The 14301-nt window shown below is 36.8% G+C and overlaps 1 protein-coding gene across 1 annotated transcript in view; it reads right to left on the bottom strand.

The window, feature by feature from the left end:
- Window positions 1–1585: 1585 nt before the first annotated feature.
- The window catches only part of LOC134273254 (adenylosuccinate lyase-like), a gene marked incomplete at its 3' end in the record, with an annotated part of 25494 nt that continues 12778 nt past the window's right edge, over window positions 1586–14301 (bottom strand). The window contains exons 4-9 of the mRNA XM_062755442.1: window positions 4733–4812; window positions 4327–4488; window positions 3096–3152; window positions 2533–2623; window positions 1902–1971; window positions 1586–1733 (exon numbers count right to left, since the gene is read on the bottom strand). Of these exons, the coding sequence (XP_062611426.1) occupies window positions 1586–1733; window positions 1902–1971; window positions 2533–2623; window positions 3096–3152; window positions 4327–4488; window positions 4733–4812 (608 nt within the window). The remainder of the gene's footprint in view (window positions 1734–1901; window positions 1972–2532; window positions 2624–3095; window positions 3153–4326; window positions 4489–4732; window positions 4813–14301) is intronic.

The raw sequence follows: 14301 nt of genomic DNA, 5'->3' as shown, positions 1-14301 counted from the left end.
CTGTCTGTCTGTCTGTCTGTTTGTCTTTTTGTCTGCAAACTTTAACCTTCGCCATAACTTTTGAAGCATGAATGATAAAGACTTCATATTTGGTATGCCTACTCCACTAATGAAGCTCTTTAAAATGACACCAAGGTCAATGACCTTGTGACCTTGACTGTGACCTTTATGCTAAAAATAGAGGTTTTATTGCAAACTTTAACCTTTGCTATAACTTTTGAACCATAAAAGATAGAGACTTAATATTTGGCATGCATACTTCACTAATAAAGCCCTTTCACAAGACACCAAGGTCAATGACCTTGTGACCTTGACTGTGTCTTATATGCTAAAAATAGCTTTTTTGAATATTCACCATAACTTTTGAACCATAAAAGATAGACACTTAATATTTGGTATGCATACTCTACTAATGAAGCCCTTTCACATGACACCAAGGTCAATGACCTTGTGACCTCGACTGTGTCTTATATGATAAAAATAGATTTTTTGAACATTCACGATAACTTTTGAACCATAAAAGATAGACACTTAATATATGGCATGCATACTCCCACTAATGAAGCCCTTTCACATGACACCAAGGTCAATGACCTTGTGACATTGACTGTGTCTTATATGCTAAAAATAGCTTTTTGAACATTCACCATAACTTTTGAACCATAAAAGATAGAGACTTCATATATGGCATGCATACTCCACTAATGAAGCCCTTTCACATGACACCATGGTCAATGACATTGTGACCTTGATGTGTCTTATATGCTAAAAATATCTTTTTTTGAACATTCATCATAAGTTTTGAACCATAAAAGATAGACTTCATATTTGGTACGCATACTTCACTAATCAAGATCTTTCAAATCACATCAAGATCAATGACCTTGTGACCTTCACTGTGACCTTTATGCTAAATATATGTTGTTTTAAAAATTTGTTGCCGCCGGGCGCATAGTGTTTCACAAACAAATCTTGTTTCTTATGAAATCTATTAGAAATCCACGACGTTCAAATTTCTATAACACACGCGAAACCTTGTCACCGTGCGTTAGAATACACAGTATGAACTACATGCATTTCCAATACTCTAGGAACACCAAACTGTAAAAGTTTTATTTCAATTTAATGAAAAACTATAACCCTGAAAAATTTACGTAAAAATTAACGTAATGTGCATTAAGAATTAAATTGTCACTTTTTTCCTCGCAATGTTTGTTTGCGTTATTTAACTTTGAAACGTCATTTAACGTCATTTGATGTCACAAACGGCTCTTACATCTATTAACCTCGGCAGTTTTGAAGGGCACTAAATTCACATTTAAGATTAACGAAATAAGAAATTATGAAAAAGGAAAATAAGAGAATGTAAATATAAGCATTGAATTCATATTTTTGGATGTCTTTTGTCCTATAACACACCTGGCCATGCCGAGAAATTATCATACCGCGCTAACGCGCGGTATTCAATTTGTCGGCACGGCCAGGTGTGTTATGGACCAAAGACATCCAAAAATATGAATTCAATGCTTAAATATTTGTAATACATACAGCTCTATTTTGATATGTATCACTGAATTGCCTGTACCTGTTAGCACTATCATCTAGTGTCCGTTCCATCCACTGTACGGACGCCGTCATCAGAGGATCCTGTACCAGACAGATCAGGTGACGCGCTAACGCACAACAACGCTCACTTCTCATTGGATTACGCTTGTACGGCATGGCGCTGGAGCCTGTAAAACAACAACAATGTTGTGAATGACACATCTGACCTTTATTTATGGCACAATCAAAGATTTATCCTTGACCTTCACCTTGATCTTTAACATACAGAAACCTTGTTAATCTTATAGACCTGCTTTTTTTTTTTCTTTAAATTTTAATAAGGTAGAATTATTCACCAATTTGATCTTTTTCAAATGGTTCTTCTAACTCCTTGAAGTTAGCCAATAGTCTGATGTCTGTACATATCTACAAAAGCCATATATGTTATTTCTTATTCTCTTCTTCCTGTCCATCCATTAACAATCCTTATAAACTAGTTTGATTTCATAAAAATTCAACTATTAAGAATTAAAATCTGTAAAGCCTACGGTATATCCGGTTTTTTTTTCACGATGATCTATTTTTCGCATTTTATGCGATCATTTTTAATTCACAAAATATAAAACACACAGAAAATATGTTAGCTATAACGTGACAATTTTAAACAAGAAATCTTCAATTTTAAAAAATAACTTACGCAGAATAAAGATTGTACTAATCTACCTTTTTTTGCAAAATTTCCAACACACGAAAAAAACCTGGAAATACGGTACTTTGAGTTGATGCAATTATTTGTTATCTTAAAATTAAGTCCCTAAAGTTTCATTTTTTTCTAAATTTTTAAATGTCAAATTTAAATAGCACCTTAAAGGATCAGATAAGAATGACAACCCTTTGACAGTAAATAGATAGAATGACCTTGTATATAGAGGCGTCTAGACTGGCTTGTACGACCATCACAGTAAAATTAACAATAGAGAGAATCACCTTGTGTATAGAGGCCCCCAGACTGGCCAATACGTTGAGACTGTCGATGTCCACTTTACGGGAATACGTCTGTCCACACACCATATACGTCCTACGGAGGTTTAATAAAAGTTAGATATTTCATAATTTGTTAAGATATGTCAGATAAAATAATCACAAACACGTAAATATGTTTGTCATTAAAAAAGTGTAAAACGTTCTATGAAGAAACAGAATCAATTAAAACAAATACTTCATTTTATAAGCAATAAACAAAGACATCAAACCTGATAAATATGAAAGAGAAAGTAGAGAGAAATCAAGAAAGACTTCTTATGTCGTAACCCACATTTTTACAGCTTCTGTGTGGTCACCATGTTAAAGGCATGTTTACTATTCAAAACAGAGCTTTTTTTAAAATAAATGCTTTTTTAAAAGAGGATTTGTTTTTAAAATGTAAAGCTGATTAGAACAACAGAGTTTTGTGTGGGAGGGGGGTCTATATAAATTAAGATTCTTACTTTTTAAGTACAAAAAAAAAAAAATAATAAAAATATTAAAATAAACTTCAGATAGTTACTCACTGTTTGAATCCTGCCATCTCTGTGACCAGCCTATCAAGCTTTTCAACCCGAACAGTAATTAAAAACATAGATAATCATAAGTTTAAAGCTCACCTTGACGAATGTTATCAGTAGTAATGCAAATTTCACATCATATTTTTTTTTATAGAAAGTTTGCATTCTGACAACAATATTCATGCCAGTTCTGTTTATGATAAGGTCTTATAGTTCATTGGGAATTGACCTGTTTTCAAAAACTTGAACATGTTCACTGATCAAGAAAATGTCTTTCATTTCCTACATCTGAAACAAGTCTGGAATAGTCCATCCTTAGATGCAACATTCATGCAGTTTAAATTATAACGGGTCATAAAATTATATAGCTACTCCAAAAGCATTGCCATGGTCACTACTGTATATACTCGCCTATAAGTCGGTCCGCCTATAAGTCGGTTGTATTTTAGAAGTTCATTTTAGAAAGATTGACCCTCTCTAATACCAGTCTTTTTATATCTCGCCTATAAGTCGGACATAGAGTTTTGGACCAAAGTTTAACTCCCAAAAAACCGACTTATAGGCGAGTATTTGGTAAATTTCGACCATGGCAATGTAGGTCAGATCAAGCATTTGAAGCAAGTCTGGTTGTGCCAATCCCTAGATGCATCATCCATGCAAGTTTTGTGCAGGAAGGGCTTATACATGTTATAGGTACTTGGGAATGGACCTACTCCTAAAACTTTAACTGGAATAGATTCCAAACATGTACTCAATCATTATATTGTTACAGTCAATACCTACAACATTTAATTAAACAAGTCATGGCAAAAACTGCACACATTCTAAACAAATCGTATGAAGAGAACAATTATAGGGATTTAAATCTGGCTCGATGAATTTATGATAGACAAGCTACCGTATTAGCAGAATTTTTAGCAAGGATTTAATTTTGGCATTATTAGCAAGAGTGCCAAGATCACTAAAATTGAATATTGCTAAAAATTAATTGCACTTTAGTTGTAATAGCTTCTTAAAGAGAGCTTTTTTAAATCCCTAAAATTACATTTCGCTAAAAATAAAATACCTATTTATAAGGACAATGCTAAATTTGCATCTCGCTAAAATTTCCACTTATACGGTATTGCTCCCTTAGAAGATGTCTGTCTGAGTGTAAGATTTAAAGCACTCTAGAAAATATAAGGATAACCTCTTTTCAATTTTAATCAGATCAACTGAGAACAAACCTTTTCCTCGTCTTCCTTCAAACAGCGTGAGAAAGCTAGCCTGTGTTCCTGTGGTGCCCTTCACTCCCCTGAACCTGATGTTATCCCGGGCGTTCTCCAGATTCCGGAGGTCCATCAACAGGTCCTGTATCCAGAGACAGGCCCTCTTACCCACCGTAGACAGCTGAGCTGGTCTAAAATATCACCAAAATTAAATATGATGTTTTGTCAATGTCTGGACCACAGATTAAGTTGTCACAATCAAATTAGAGAGCTGACTAAACAGTTTGCAATAAAAGAAAAAAAAAATCACTAAAAATTATATTTTCAGTCCACCCTGACATTATTATATCCCCCCCCCCCACTCCAAATCATTCCAAACCTGGGTCCAGCAAATAAAATTTGCAATACTTTTTCTTCAAAAATGAATGTACTTACTGTAAATGTGTATAAGACAAACAAGGCAAATCCTTTTGCTTCTTGGCGAAATCTGCTAATCTCTTTATCACCCCTGCAAGCTACAACAGATATCTTGGATTTCAATGTCTGCTGATTGCTTTATCAGACAGACATAATACATCAGATATCTCAGATATTAACGATCATACAGTGATGCTTTAAGAGATATCTGATATTTTAATGATAATACAGGGACGCTAGAAGTGATAGCTCAGATAACAAAGATCTCTGAAGGATGCTTAAACAGCTATCTTAGATTGCAAAGGGAGGATATGACAGATATTATTTACTGTGTACGTATTACATTTGGCTGTGTATTCTTTTTAGTACTTATGGCAGACGAAAACATCTGCTAATTTAAATACAATGCTAAATGTCTTGCACATAGAAATCTCAAAGCAATATGAGCTGTACTTTTCAAAATTTTATTTTGCCTTTAAAATATGTTATTATGATAAATTTGTGTGTTACTTAAACCTTTATGATCGATTAGACTAAAATTAAGCTGAAGAAAGACATAGTTTATAAAATCCAATATGCAGTTTTAAATAAGAAATTGTAATTGTACAGGACGACAATAATGTAATTTTAATTAAATCAAAGCTAATAAATACTTCTTCCATCGCAAATATGAACAACAGAAGTTTATTAACATTATTTATTATGTCACTGAAAGTAATTTACAATTTTGCAACAAAAAATTCCTATATCAATGTTGCAGCTCATATTGCTTTAAACATGTGTTAAATTTTGACATTTTTTTTCCCTCTTCAACAAATGCTCATGCCAGTGAGACAAGGCTAAATATGGGGGTTTCTGTAAAGAATGACTCTACTTCATGGCCAAATTATTTCTGTATATTTTTAATATATTTTTTTTGTTACATTTGTTTGACACCAAATTACTTTAATATGCTTTATATAACTAGATGCTGTCATGAGACAGTAATACCCGCACTATGGTGTTTGCCTCTAAATATACACTCATTCATATTGGACTTTCCAAGGAAGAAGTCAAAATAATTCTATAATTATCACCGTACATGTATTCGTCAAATTGAACATAAAATTTTCAGATGACCATATCAACTCTGAACCTCACATATGTATTTTAAAATACTTAATTCATAACCAGTCTGAAATAACAGAATTTAATTAATGATTGAAGTAAATTACTTAATTAGATTCAAATAAATAATTTCCCCATAATTTGGAACTTTTTAAATTTACTTTCTCAACGACATAAAATATTATTTTAGTACAAAGCGTTTTTGATGAATTTATCAAAATGTGCAAACTGATTTTAGTATTTGGTCGGGAAAAAAACCCATTGAAAATACAACCCGATTAATTTGTCAATGCCTATCTCCCCCCCCCCCCCCCCCACACACACACACACACTCTCTCTCTCTCACTCTCACATTTTTTAAAAAAAAAACATAGTTTAGTTTATTATGATAGTTTGAAATTTGTTTTTGTACTAAACAGTTTTATTTTCTACATTCACATTGGGTTTGCGTCACCCATTATCATATTTATAGATATCACCTCTCGGCACACCTCGGCCAATTCATACTGGCAACGGAATCAGCAAAGGTTTGTCGAATGAGATTATTTAGCATATGTATGCTAACGATGCAGTGTGGTCAGTTAAAATCATTTGTGTTTTAATTGGATTGTATGGATTATATTTCATGAATTCGTTGTCACGACCTATGACATTTGGTAAGTACAAGATTTAGTATAGATTGCATAAAAATAAATAAATGCAAATGGTTAGGTTGAAGTTCAAAAAGGGTCAACATGGTCAAAGATCATCGCATGCCACAGTCGACAAATTTCACATTGTCAAGTTATCTCCCGTTGCGGACATTCAGTATATAACAGACGCAGATCCAGAATTCTTTTTTTTCAGAAAGGGGGGGGGGGGGTGTCAAACCTCAGTCAAAAAAATCAGCCCAAGATTTCCTGAGATGGAAATAAAAAATAATAATAAAAACAATGATGGTGGAGTCCCTGTTTTCTAAGGGGGAGGATGTCCAAAGTCATTTTTATTCTCTACAGTACATATATAGTCTTATTTAAATAACTGCTAATTCCAGGGGGGGGGTCTGATCTCCCTAGCCACTGACTCCCTGTACCTGAAATGACAATTGATCTTAGGACTCCATAATAGTAGAAAATTTTTTCAATTGACTATTTTTACATATTTTGTTTCCTATGTTTATGTATTTTTGGCTGTCCACGGAAACTTTAACCTTGCCCATATTTTTTAAGTGGATTGGGCTATAGACATGGCTTGAATATTTCATAGGTAAATTTCTTTTGGCAAAACCTTTTAATGGGTACCACCAATTTTGACCTCTTGATCTCTTGACCTTGGATTTTGACCCAATTTTACAAGAAAAATACCCTGAACTTGGCGTAAGTTTTGAACAGGTGGTGCTAGGACTTTCATGCTCTTACATGTGTAATCATTGTGAACTTTCAACAGGTATAATTATTTTTGACCTAGACCTTAGAGTTGAATCCAATTTAACTTTAACCTTGGCAATAACTTTTGAACAGGTGAGGAAGTTCTAGGGATTTCTCCCTTTTTTCACATGTGTATTCCTTGTGACAAGACTTTCCCTTTGATACCAACAATTTAGACCCTTTGACCTTGACCTTGGAGTTTGACTTACATTTGAGAAACTTCAACCTTTGCTAAAAGCTGCCATAACAGTTGCTGTCACAACAAACAAACAAATTACTAAAAAAAAAAACACAGAATACATGTACATATTTTATATTCAACAGATATACATCTGGTCATATCTCTAGTTCTCCCTTGAATGAGACATGGTGATATAAATTTTAAACAAGAGGCCCAGGGGCCACAGCGCTCACCTGAGCACATTGGCTTGGAAAAAGCACATATCAGATCAGAAATGAAAGTTTACGGGGAGGGGGGGGGGGGGCTTGAATTTTAACCCCCCAGGGGTTCATGATTTGAACAAACTAGAATCTACACTACCTGAAGATGATTCCATATTAATATAACTGATCATAGCTTTGAAGTACTTGAAAAGATGATTTTAAAAGGTTTCCCTATAAATCCCTATGTAAAACTTTGGTTGGCCATTTTGGCCCCACCCTAGCCCCGGGGGTCATGATTTGAACAAACTTGAATCTACACTGCCTGAGGATGATTCCACATGAGTTTCATCTTTCCTGGCCCAGTGGTTCTTGAGAAGAAGATTTTTAAAGATTTTTCCTATATATTCCTATGTAAAACTTGGGTCGGCTATTTTGGCCCCACCCTAGCCCCGGGGGTTATGATTTGAACAAACTTGAATCTACACTACCTGAGGATGATTCCACATGAGTTTCATCTTTCCTGGCCCAGTGGTTCTTGAGAAGAAGATTTTTAAAGATTTTTCCTACTTATTTCTATGTAAAACTTGGGTCGGCCATTTTGGCCCCACCCTAGCCCCAAGGGTCATGATTTGAACAAATTTGAATCTACACTACCTGAGGATGATTCCACATGAGTTTCATCTTTCCTGGCCCAGTGGTTCTTGAGAAGAAGATTTTTTAAAAAGATTTTTCCTCTATATTTTTATATAAAACTTGGGTGGGCCATTTTGGCCCAACCCTAGCCCTGGGGGTCATGATTTGAACAAACTTGAATCTACACTACCTGAGGATGATTCCACATGAGTTTCATCTTTCCTGGCCCCGTGGTTCTTGAGAAGAAGATTTTTAAAGATTTTTCCAATATATTTCTATGTAAAACTTGGGTCGGCCATTTTGGCCCCACCCTAGCCCCAGGGGTCATGATTTGAACAAACTAGAATCTACACTGCCTGAGGATGATTCCACATGAGTTTCATCTTTCCTGGCCCAGTGGTTCTTGAGAAGAAGATTTTTAAAGATTTTTCTTATATATTCCTATGTAAAACTTGGGTGGGCCATTTTGGCCCCACCCTAGCCCCGGGGGTCATGATTTGAACAAATTTGAATCTACACTACCTGAGGATGATTCCACATGAGTTTCATCTTTCCTGGCCCAGTGGTTCTTGAGAAGAAGATTTTTAAAGATTTTTCCTACTTATTTCTATGTAAAACTTGGGTCGGCCATTTTGGCCCCACCCTAGCCCCGGGGGTCATGATTTGAACAAATTTGAATCTACACTACCTGAGGATGATTCCACATGAGTTTCATCTTTCCTGGCCCAGTGGTTCTTGAGAAGAAGATTTTTAAAGATTTTTCCTATATATTTCTATGTAAAATTTGGGTCGGCCATTTTGGCCCAACCCTAGCCCTGGGGGTCATGATTTGAACAAACTTGAATCTACACTACCTGAGGATGATTCCACATGAGTTTCATCTTTCCTGGCCCCGTGGTTCTTGAGAAGAAGATTTTTAAAGATTTTTCCTATATATTTCTATGTAAAACTTGGGTCGGCCATTTTGGCCCCACCCTAGCCCCAGGGGTCATGATTTGAACAAACTAAAATCTACACTACCTGAGGATGATTCCACATGAGTTTCATCTTTCCTGGCCCAGTGGTTCTTGAGAAGAAGATTTTTAAAGAATTTTCCTACTTATTTCTATGTAAAACTTGGGTCAGCCATTTTGGCCCTACCCTAGCCCTGGGGGTCATGATTTGAACAAACTTGAATCTACACTACCTGAGGATGATTCCACATGAGTTTCATCTTTCCTGGCCCAGTGGTTCTTGAGAAGAAGATTTTTAAAGATTTTTCCTATATATTCCTATGTAAAACTTGGGTCGGCCATTTTGGCCCCACCCTAGCCCCTGGGGTCATGATTTGAACAAACTTGAATCTACACTACCTGAGGATGATTCCACATGAGTTTCATCTTTCCTGGCCCAGTGGTTCTTGAGAAGAAGATTTTTAAAGATTTTTCCTACATATTCCTATGTAAAACTTGGGTGGGCCATTTTGGCCCCACCCTAGCCCCGGGGGTCATGATTTGAACAAATTTGAATCTACACTACCTGAGGATGATTCCACATGAGTTTCATCTTTCCTGGCCCAGTGGTTCTTGAGAAGAAGATTTTTAAAGATTTTTCCAATATATTCCTATGTAAAACTTGGGTCGGCCATTTTGGCCCCACCCTAGCCCCGGGGGTTATGATTTGAACAAACTTGAATCTACTCTACCTGAGGATGATTCCACATGAGTTTCATCTTTCCTGGCCCAGTGGTTCTTGAGAAGAAGATTTTTAAAGATTTTTCCTACTTATTTCTATGTAAAACTTGGGTCGGCCATTTTGGCCCCACCCTAGCCCCAAGGGTCATGATTTGAACAAACTAGAATCTAAACTACCTGAGGATGATTCCACATGAGTTTCATCTTTCCTGGCCCAGTGGTTCTTGAGAAGAAGATTTTTAAAGATTTTTCTTATATATTCCTATGTAAAACTTGGGTGGGCCATTTTGGCCCCACCCTAGCCCCGGGGGTCATGATTTGAACAAACTTGAATCTACACTGCCTGAGGATGATTCCACATGAGTTTCATCTTTCCTGGCCCAGTGGTTCTTGAGAAGAAGATTTTTAAAGATTTTTCCTACTTATTTCTATGTAAAACTTGGGTCGGCCATTTTGGCCCCACCCTAGCCCCGGGGGTCATGATTTGAACAAATTTGAATCTACACTACCTGAGGATGATTCCACATGAGTTTCATCTTTCCTGGCCCAGTGGTTCTTGAGAAGAAGATTTTTAAAGATTTTTCCTATATATTTCTATGTAAAATTTGGGTCGGCCATTTTGGCCCCACCCTAGCCCTGGGGGTCATGATTTGAACAAACTTGAATCTACACTACCTGAGGATGATTCCACATGAGTTTCATCTTTCCTGGCCCCGTGGTTCTTGAGAAGAAGATTTTTAAAGATTTTTCCTATATATTTCTATGTAAAACTTGGGTCGGCCATTTTGGCCCCACCCTAGCCCCTGGGGTCATGATTTGAACAAACTTGAATCTACACTACCTGAGGATGATTCCACATGAGTTTCATCTTTCCTGGCCCAGTGGTTCTTGAGAAGAAGATTTTTAAAGATTTTTCCTACATATTTCTATGTAAAACTTGGGTCGGCCATTTTGGCCCCACCCTAGCCCCGGGGGTCATGATTTGAACAAACTTGAATCTACACTACCTGAGGATGATTCCACATGAGTTTCATCTTTCCTGGCCCAGTGGTTCTTGAGAAGAAGATTTTTTAAAAATGCCATTAATTTTTCTCTAATTCATAATTATCTCCCCTTGGAAAAGGGCATGGCCCTTCATTTGAACAAACTTGAATCCCCTTTACCCAAGGATGCTTTGTGGCAAGTTTGGTTGAAATTGGCCCAGTGGTTCTTGAGAAGAAGTCGAAAATGTGAAAAGTTTAGACAGACAGACAGACAGACAGACAGACAGACAGATGGACAGACAGATGGACAGACAGACAGACAGATGGACGCCGGACAAAATGTGATCAGAAAAGCTCACTTGAGCCTTCGGCTCAGGTGAGCTAATAAGAATTGTGTATTTGGAAGCAGACTCAATAAATTCATGAAACTTAAATTTCGAGTTTAGTGTTATTGACTCAGTGTTTAAAAGGGGATTTAATTCCTGTCTTCTAGAACCACTACAGCATTACAATTTTTGGTGTCAGAAGTGGGATAGCCATTGAGCGCTATCCCGTTACACTACACTAGCTACCTGAGGATGCTTCCACATGAGTTTCATCTTTCCTGGCCCAGTGTTTCTTGAGAAGAAGATTTTTAAAGAATTTTCCTATATACTCTCCTATGTAAAACTTTGGTCGGCCATTGTGGCACATACGAACCCCAGACGTGCATGATGAGAACAAACTTGAATCTACACTAGCTGAGGATGCTTCCACATGAGTTTCATATTTCTTGGCCCAGTGGTTCTTGAGAAGAAGATTTTTTAAAAAGATTTTTCCTATATATTTCTATATAAAACTTGGGTCGGCCATTTTGGCCCAACCCTAGCCCTGGGGGTCATGATTTGAACAAACTTGAATCTACACTACCTGAGGATGATTCCACATGAGTTTCATCTTTCCTGGCCCAGTGGTTCTTGAGAAGAAGATTTTTAAAGATTTTTCCTATATATTTCTATGTAAAACTTGGGTCGGCCATTTTGGCCCCACCCTAGCCCCAGGGGTCATGATTTGAACAAACTTGAATCTAAACTACCTGAGGATGATTCCACATGAGTTTCATCTTTCCTGGCCCAGTGGTTCTTGAGAAGAAGATTTTTAATGATTTTTCCTATATATTACTATGTAAAACTTGGGTGGGCCATTTTGGCCCCACCCTAGCCCCGGGGGTCATGATTTGAACAAACTTGAATCTACACTACCTGAGGATGATTCCACATGAGTTTCATCTTTCCTGGCCCAGTGGTTCTTGAGAAGAAGATTTTTAAAGATTTTTCCTACTTATTTCTATGTAAAACTTGGGTCGGCCATTTTGGCCCCACCCTAGCCCCGGGGGTCATGATTTGAACAAATTTGAATCTACACTACCTGAGGATGATTCCACATGAGTTTCATCTTTCCTGGCCCAGTGGTTCTTGAGAAGAAGATTTTTAAAGAATTTTCCTACTTATTTCTATGTAAAACTTGGGTCAGCCATTTTGGCCCCACCCTAGCCCTGGGGGTCATGATTTGAACAAACTTGAATCTACACTACCTGAGGATGATTCCACATGAGTTTCATCTTTCCTGGCCCAGTGGTTCTTGAGAAGAAGATTTTTAAAGATTTTTCCTGTATATTCCTATGTAAAACTTGGGTCGGCCATTTTGGCCCAACCCTAGCCCCTGGGGTCATGATTTGAACAAACTTGAATCTACACTACCTGAGGATGATTCCACATGAGTTTCATCTTTCCTGGCCCAGTGGTTCTTGAGAAGAAGATTTTTAAAGATTTTTCCTACATATTTCTATGTAAAACTTGGGTCGGCCATTTTGGCCCCACCCTAGCCCCGGGGGTCATGATTTGAACAAACTTGAATCTACACTACCTGAGGATGATTCCACATGAGTTTCATCTTTCCTGGCCCAGTGGTTCTTGAGAAGAAGATTTTTTAAAAATGCCATTAATTTTTCTCTTATTCATAATTATCTCCCCTTGGAAAAGGGCATGGCCCTTCATTTGAACAAACTTGAATCCCCTTTACCCAAGGATGCTTTGTGGCAAGTTTGGTTGAAATTGGCCCAGTGGTTCTTGAGAAGAAGTCGAAAATGTGAAAAGTTTACAGACAGACAGACAGACAGACGGACAGACAGACAGACGGACGCCGGACAAAATGTGATCAGAAAAGCTCACTTGAGCCTTCGGCTCAGGTGAGCTAAAAATAATTATAAGAGTTGAAAAGGTTGTGCATATTGAAATATACTAAGCTCTGCGGATGAATTAGATATACCAGTTTAGCTTTATTTTGCTACCCAAAGCACCTTGATTAACTATTTATAAGCATACTGTTTTCTGAAATGTACTGATTTCTGTTGTCCATCTGTTTATCTGCAAACTTTTCACATTAACTTCTTAAGAACCTCTGGGCTAATTTCAACCAATTTATATTTAAATATGCAGGGTACTTTTTAAGCGCCCGGATCGATAGATCCCGGGCGTATATTGTTTTTGTCCTGTCTGTTTGTCTGTTTGTCTGTTTATCTGTTTGTCTGTTTGTCAACTTTAACCTTGGCCATAACTTTTGAACAATAAGGGATAGAGACTTCATATTTGGTAAGCATACTCCACTAATAAAGTCCTTTCAAATGACTTCAATGTCAATGACCTTGTGACCTTGACTAAGACTTATATGCTAAAAATAGCTTTTTCCACTGTTTGTCATAACTTTTGAACCATAGGAGATAGGGACTTCATATTTGGTATGCATACTCCACTAATAGAGTCCTTTCAAATGACATCAAGGTCAATGATCTTGTGACCTTGACTGTGACCTATATGCTAAAAATAGCTTTTTACACTTTTTGCCGTAACTTTTGAACCATCAGAGATAAGGACTTCATATTTGGTATGCATACTCCACCAATTAAGTTCTTTCAAATGACACTGTGGTCAATGACTTTGTGACCTTGACTGTGACCTATATTCTTAAAATAGCTTTTTCCACTGTTTGTCATAACTTTTGAACCATAGGAGATAGGGACTTCATATTTGGTATGCATACTCCACCGATAAAGTCCTTTCAAACCACGGCAAGGTCAATGATCTTGTGACCTTGACTGTGACGGATATGCTAAAAATAGCTCTTTACACTTTTTGCCACAACTTTTGAACCATAGGAGATAGGGACTTCATATTTAGTACGCATACTCCACTGATTAAGTTCTTTTGAATGACACCATGGTCAATGACCTTGTGACCTTGACTGTGATCAATATGCTAAAAGAAGATTTTTTTAACTTTGTTGCCGCCGGGCGCGTAGTGTTTCACAAACACATCTTGTTCCAACATAAATCTTCTTCTCAAGAACAGCAAAGACATTTATTG

This window comes from Saccostrea cucullata, unplaced genomic scaffold, assembly GCF_032062105.1.
Source record: "Saccostrea cucullata isolate Sc308-1 unplaced genomic scaffold, CSIRO_AGI_Scuc_v1 ctg9511, whole genome shotgun sequence".
NCBI classification, from domain to species: Eukaryota; Metazoa; Mollusca; class Bivalvia; order Ostreida; family Ostreidae; genus Saccostrea; species Saccostrea cuccullata.
Note: the sequence above shows the minus strand (reverse complement) of the source record. Positions and strands in the feature narration are given on the sequence as shown.